This window comes from Lotus japonicus, chromosome 4 (genome assembly GCF_012489685.1).
Source record: "Lotus japonicus ecotype B-129 chromosome 4, LjGifu_v1.2".
Taxonomy (NCBI): domain Eukaryota; kingdom Viridiplantae; phylum Streptophyta; class Magnoliopsida; order Fabales; family Fabaceae; genus Lotus; species Lotus japonicus.
Window position 1 is genome coordinate 38,731,806 of NC_080044.1, and position 6,545 is coordinate 38,738,350.

A 6,545-nucleotide genomic window follows, 5' to 3' on the forward strand; every position below is an offset into this window, starting at 1 on the left:
AACGAAAACAGTTTTTAGGTCCTGCCGCTAACCAAATATTCTGTACTGGGACTGGGTGGAGGACCTGCTCATGTTTACACAAATAGGAAAGAAAACTAATCTTACTTGTTAGTAAAATCGCTCTTCCCCATAACTAAAGCACGAGGAAGCTGAACAAACTAAAATCTTTATGAACTTGCCCTTCCCTCAAAACTTTCACCGAACCCCATAATGGAGTTCAAATCTTGGCCACAACAATGCATCCGCTATCACTCTTGAATCATGGCTACAAGAATAAGAATCCCCCTTTTCTTAAGTAATTCAGTTTTCTTCTCTTTATTCCAGCTCATATATCAACATTGAGGCATTTCATTTCAAAGATAAATTACACCTCCAGGGATTGATCCCTAGACCTACCCATCCCCAACTCATATGTCACCCGGCTCTTACCACTTAAGCTATTATTCGGAGATACATTGAAAGGTTTTGAATTTCCTGTGGTCATAAGGCGTGCAAAAAAAAAAGACAGACATCCTATTTTTCTCATTTTCCCAATTTCGTAGTACCAAGCAAGTTTCAGTTTATTTTCATTCCAAATTTTCAATTCATTCAATTTTCATTTTCCAACTATCAGCTGTACTGAGCTTACCCTAAGGAAGGCCTCTTCATCTTCTAAATTCAAGTAACGGGTGCGACATCAAATGGCATTAATTCTCTCATTACAAAATTGATCAGATAGCTCCTCAAGTCATATCATATATACTTGAGTGAGCTAATTCATCAAGGATGACAGTTAGCGAAACCGTACAAAGAATAATATGTTCAAGTTCGTATGGTGACTCTGAAAAACAGCCAAATTGTACAGCACAGAGTCAAGAGGCAGCAAAAGGCACCTTAAAGAGCTGGAATTGATCAAACAGGGACTGCCCTGTGACGGAATAGCTTCACTAATGCTCTGCGTTCACAATCCTGCATAGATGGATGAACATACTTTTTAAGTCTCTTTGACTACATGAATGCTTTTGAAGCAACAACCAAAATAAATTGGAACACAAAATGCAGTAAAACTGCCTTTTTAGGGGAGGAAGAAGCCTGTATGCATAACTAAATGAAGGTGACATAAGAGTATGTCAAGTAGGTGTGCTGTTGCCAAAATCCTAGGCGACTTGCAGAGGATTGAAATTAAACATTTGTCTAAATTAACAATATTCATATTAATTCAGTATGAGATAGTTTGTTAATTATATCCTTGTCCAATCAGAAGGAAAAACGCCCCCTCCCCCCTCTCCCCAAGTAAAAGATCACCTTGAACATATATAGCTGTAATAGCCTCTCTGGATTCATTCTCTTGAGTTTCAAATAAGTATAAGCAAAGCTTAATTGATCACGAGATGTAAATCGATCAACTTCATTGAACCAAAGACATGAAAATAAATTTGACATTGGTGTATGCGCCCTAACAATAAGTGAACCCTCAGGAACATCTGCAACAACAAGAAAGATTCAACAGTTATAATCCTAGTATTCACAAGCAACGCCCAACCAAACATCCATAATGAAGAAAGATGAGAAGGAGACGCACAACTCGGAAGAGGATTATTTGGGCTTGATGGGTCAAACTCGAGGAAGCCATCAGACTGGTAAAAGTTGAACTGTTCATCAATTGCTGTATGGTTATACTTATTTAAGCGCTTATTTTGGAGTACCTCCTCCCAGACACTGTGGCGATCATAATGATTTGAAATGGCATACTCTGCCTTCCTTCGCCACAAAAAATATTCAATAATTAACATAGGGTCAGATGTGAGTCGCATCTTGCTGTCAAGCCAAATTGAATATCTGCCAAGCAAGGATTTTTAAATAACATTAAAATGAGGAATAGAAACTGAGAATCTTGGAAGTTAGAACAGATTACAAGAACTACCTAGAATTTGGGAAGAGACGATGTGATAAAAATTTTGGCACCTTGCCAGTTCTTCGCATGTCCTCATATGGCAAGTTCTTTACAACAACTACTTTCCACAAGCCAATGTATCCTCTATCATCAGGACTGTTTCCTTCGGATGAAAGTTTGGACAGTGTTTGATCATCCATGAACATAACAAAACAAACATTTTCCTTTGAATATTGACTGATCTGCGGCAAAGAGACATATATATTAATTCCTATATAATCTAAAAATGCTTTATAAAGCCAACATGCGATATATCATAATCATACGGTCCAGGTGAATATTTAAGTTCCACTACGGTATAGCATATCGCACGTGCAGATGATTAAAAGATCAAATATCACCGTTACAAAGTTATCAATATTTCACGAAAACCAAATCACCCAACATTCAATGTCTAGAATGCCAAATTTGTGGAAAGAACTATCACTATACATTCTACATCTTTCTTCTCTCTTAAGTTTCTTTAGTCTTCACCATCTTCTGCAATTTTGTTTATTACTCTTCAAAACCCAGGGTAGTGAAGGGAAAAAATTAAACATATCTAAAAAAGATCATCTGACATTTGGATATTTTGGTTTCATTTCAGCATGTCGATATCAAGCAAGCCTAGACTGAAAACTTATCTTTTCCTCATTATGGCTAATGTACAAAACAAAACAGATTAATAAATAAATAAATAATTGCTGAATTACCAGTCTACTTGTAGGCCGCCGGAGAAAATCAGAGCTTCCAAAAATGCAAGAAGAGACTGAAAACTTACAGCTGAACATGTATGCCTTATCTTTTTCATCTAAATCAAACCCAGTGCTTGAATATCCAGGTGGCCCCTTGACAAAACCACAATGAATTGTTTGGTTTTTTGCATAAAACGAATTTTCTCTGTCCTCTAGACTCTGATGCCCTCCAAATCGAGGTTCAAATAAATTATTTGATGATTTTTCTTCATGGTCAACATACTCTAGAGAAAACCATGTGAAGTTCATATAATTCTTAGGTTCAACAAGGCCATTGACTGATTCCAGAAATCCAACTTCACAAGGAAAATCTGAAGGATTAATGAGTCAGCTTAGCGAGGAACATAAATCCAAATAGTGCTGATAGATTTAGAACCATGTTAATTTAGTCAACAAAATTTATGCATTAGCAAGTGATGTAACCATGAAGTTGAAAATCTCAGGTTTTTTCCAGTTCATTTAATTTGGGAAACACCAGCATTAGAAATTGTTAGAAATCAACAAACGCAAAAGCATACATCATTTGCAAAATGTTAATGATTATAATGCCAACTCAACATCAGTGACCAAATACATAATAAGCTTTGGCCAGCAAAGTAAATATAATTCACATAATATCAAGTATTTTTGCTTGACTTTAAGAAACCTATATCTGCAATTATCCTAAAATACTACACCACTTGATGACAACTTTTTGTAGATCTTTAATTTGATCCAAGTTACCATCTGGATAGCTGCTCAATAAAAATGCATATTATTTATTAAGTATCCAATGTTTCTGCACTTTCTTTGACTAATGCATTTTGCAAACTGAGTTTGTCAATAAATCTTCAAATTTTCACAGACGGACGGGGCGGGGGAGGGGGGGGAGACGGGTTAAAGAATCTAACTGAAGTGTGACTTTAAATTCAGATATCAAAATATAATGATAAACGAGGTTTAAGGAAATGACTTACGCTTTCGACGCTTGCTTTTAGGTGGCTTTCCAACATCAGATGCAAGAGTATTTTCTTGGAGATTATGTTCTTCTTGGAGATCATAATGAATTGAGAACCTAGATTCCATTTTAGCTGTAACAAAATCAATGGGAGAAATACAAGTGAGAATCCAGCAAGTCGGATTTTCTGACACATGACTCACAGTAGGAAACTATATGTATATAACCTTACAAAAATATCAGGAAGAAAGGCCCGTGTTTCTCTGGCCTTACCTTGATAAAACATTTTCAGGCCATAAAGTGTTAAACAAATTGAAAAGAGTGTCGTCAGGACGAAAACCCAGCGTGAAAGTCTGTGTTTTGTAATCCGACCAAACCTTCTACCACGACGTAAAACTCTAGAGCCATGATCACTCGTACCAAGAAAACTGAGAACTGCATCAATGACGCCTCGTCTCTCGGTGAACAACTCACCATTGTTTCTATAGAGAGCCATGCCAGAGCACATCCCAAGATTCAGACATAGACCTGATCATCTACTAAGAAAAAACAGTAACAAACTGTGAAGATTCACCAAAAAGGTGGTTAGCAAAAAAACTCACCCGTGTTGGCAGCTGATGATCATATGTAAGCTAAACTCTACAACACAAATCCATGTATGCTTAAATTGTTAGATACTTTAGATGTTAAAGCATGCATAAAATTTGACAACCTTCAATCTGAAGTTTTAAACCAACAATAGCCATAAAGAAACACTTAACAATTAGAAAAGCACTACACGAATAAAAATGAGAAGTCATATAATCATGCTAGACAGCCATAACATACCCTCTTGTCCATTTTTAAAAATTGACAACTTTTACAAGAATTTTGACTTTTTAAACAATAGACCAATTATAGAGAGGGTGTTTCTACCATTTCTGTACAATAAATACATGAAAATGTCAAAATAAACTTGGTCAACCAAGAACAATCCTTATTAGAATTAGGGATGCCTAACTCAACCCAAAAGCTAGCTTAAGAGTTGAGGGTTGCTCTACCATTTATAAGCACTTGATTGGTCATATCTCTAGCCAATGTGGACATCTGGAGCGTGGAATGAACATCAACGGGTGGGAGGTCTCCACAACAAATAGATCTAGGACAGACTCTGATACCATATTAGAATTAGGGATGCCTAACTCAACTAAAAAGTTGAGGGTTGAGGGTTGTTCTACCCTTTATAAGCACTTGATATCTCTCGCCAATGTGGGACTCTAACAATCCTTCTAAGCCCTCCAAGCAGCTAGCTTGAAATAAAAGAACATTCACGAAAATGCCACAACCTCATACCAAAAGCAAATCAGAGAATGAAATATCATGTAAACACTATCCTAAAACCTCTTTTATTTTGGAGTAAATGACTCTGCATTCATCATTGATATCCATTTAAATTGTAAACGTCAAAGATTAGACACCATTGAAAAACAAAGAAAGGGCCATACCACAGAATAGATAAATAAACAAACTACATTCACTCCCTCCCAATATGAGAAAAAATAAAAGAAAACAGGAATCTCAAAGCTCTAAAGGAGAAATGAAAAGATGGTCCGACACAACTTACAGGGATTAATCAAAAGAACAATGTAGGGCATGGAAAATCTTCCCGAACTGAGGATCACGCAGTCAAATGGTAATAAAAGAAGGATCCTTCGAACAATTGAATCAGAAGGAGTATCTGTAGAATTGATTCGTTGAGGAAGACGCCGGGGTTTAAAGGCAGGTGGTTCAATCGAATATCACGATCCGCACTTTAAAAATCGCAAAAAAGTCTGCAACTTTTGTTTTTGTTTTCGTTTTCTTTTTTTGTTTCCTCCTTCGGAAAATTTTCGTTTACGTTTTCTAACTTGCGGAGATTTTTTTCTGACACCGACAGTGAAAAGCAGAGTTTTTTGTGGGTGAGTGAGCGAGTGTGTCGTCCATGATTTTTTAATAAACATTAGTTTTAACACCCCTTATTAATGAGCTCTGGATTTGGCACCCCAGGCATTAAAAATGTCACCCCACTTAAAAGTTGGGAAATACTATTATGCTCCTCCGTGTTTTATTTCGGAATACCCATTTCCGAAGTCTTTCTGATTTCGCGATTCCGATATGCTTCGGAGGGTAAAGTTCCGAAGGCTGTTAGTATTAAATCAAAACACGGGCTCATTTCCCATTTCATTCCGAAATCCTTCTTGAACTTCCATTTCCGAAGCCCTCCAAACCTTCACAGCATTCATCAGAGCTCTCCCTTCATCATCTTCTTCGTCAACTGGAATTCGAATTCCGCAATAGAGGTAAGAGCCTTCATAATCTTCGTCATCTTGTTGTTGTTGTTAGGGTTACGGATTCGAATTGTTGCTCTTGAAATTGTTGGGTGCGGTTTGGTATTTCGTGTATTAGGGTTTTAGTGATTTGTGGATTGTGCGATTTTAGGGATTCTTGAAATTGTTGGGTGCGATTTGTTGGGTGAAATTGTTGGGTGCAGCTTGAACAATTTGTTTGGGTTTTGGATAGAGTTTGTAATACCTCTTATTGAAGATGTCTGATTGAAGCTCTTGAAGATGTCTGATTGAAGCTCTTGTTGATGTTGGTTTACTGTAAATTAACTTGTTCATGTTCATGCAGAGCCAAGGGAGCATGCTTTCTGCCTTGATTGTGCCTTGATTGTGCTAGAAGTGATTCACTGTGCTACCTGTAAGGATTTCTTATCTTCTGATCCTGATCTTCATATAGTAAAACAATGGACACTAGTGGCTTTTGTATGTTTTACTTTTATGCTTCATATAATAGGAAAGTCTGGTGCTTAAATATGTTGATCTTGGTGCTTAATATGTTGATTTTGGTAAAACAAATGGACACTTGTTAAATATGTTGATTTTGGTGCTTAATATTAGTTAAATACTTAATCTAGGAGAAC

At 36.7% G+C, this 6,545-nt stretch overlaps 1 protein-coding gene across 3 annotated transcripts; it reads right to left on the minus strand.

Moving 5' to 3' along the window:
• Positions 1-182: 182 nt before the first annotated feature.
• Positions 183-5,503, minus strand: LOC130713501 (probable hexosyltransferase MUCI70). Of its 3 annotated transcripts, none has more exons than XM_057563267.1 (8): positions 5,208-5,503; positions 3,878-4,143; positions 3,624-3,737; positions 2,626-2,978; positions 1,904-2,115; positions 1,562-1,818; positions 1,285-1,463; positions 183-948 (listed from the first exon to the last, which is right to left on the minus strand). In XM_057563267.1, exons 2-8 carry the CDS (start codon positions 4,110-4,112, stop codon positions 892-894), a joined length of 1,407 nt encoding a protein of 468 aa, XP_057419250.1. In that variant the 5' UTR covers positions 4,113-4,143; positions 5,208-5,503; the 3' UTR covers positions 183-891. The 3 variants fall into 3 exon arrangements, with proteins under 3 accessions (XP_057419250.1, XP_057419248.1, XP_057419249.1); XM_057563266.1 differs by having other exon boundaries at positions 185-948; positions 3,878-4,140; XM_057563265.1 differs by having other exon boundaries at positions 3,878-5,503.
• Between the last annotated feature and the right edge of the window lie 1,042 nt (positions 5,504-6,545).

Coding starts and splice junctions, on each gene's coding strand:
- LOC130713501 (XM_057563267.1), bottom strand. CDS start 4,112: ATGTGCTCTGGCATGGCTCTCTATAGAAACAATGGTGAGTTGTTCACC. Junction 1,464..1,561: donor AAATAATCCTCTTCCGAGTT/GTGCGTCTCCTT, acceptor TTGTTGTTGCAG/ATGTTCCTGAGGGTTCACTT. Junction 949..1,284: donor TACAGCTATATATGTTCAAG/GTGATCTTTTAC, acceptor CCATCTATGCAG/GATTGTGAACGCAGAGCATT.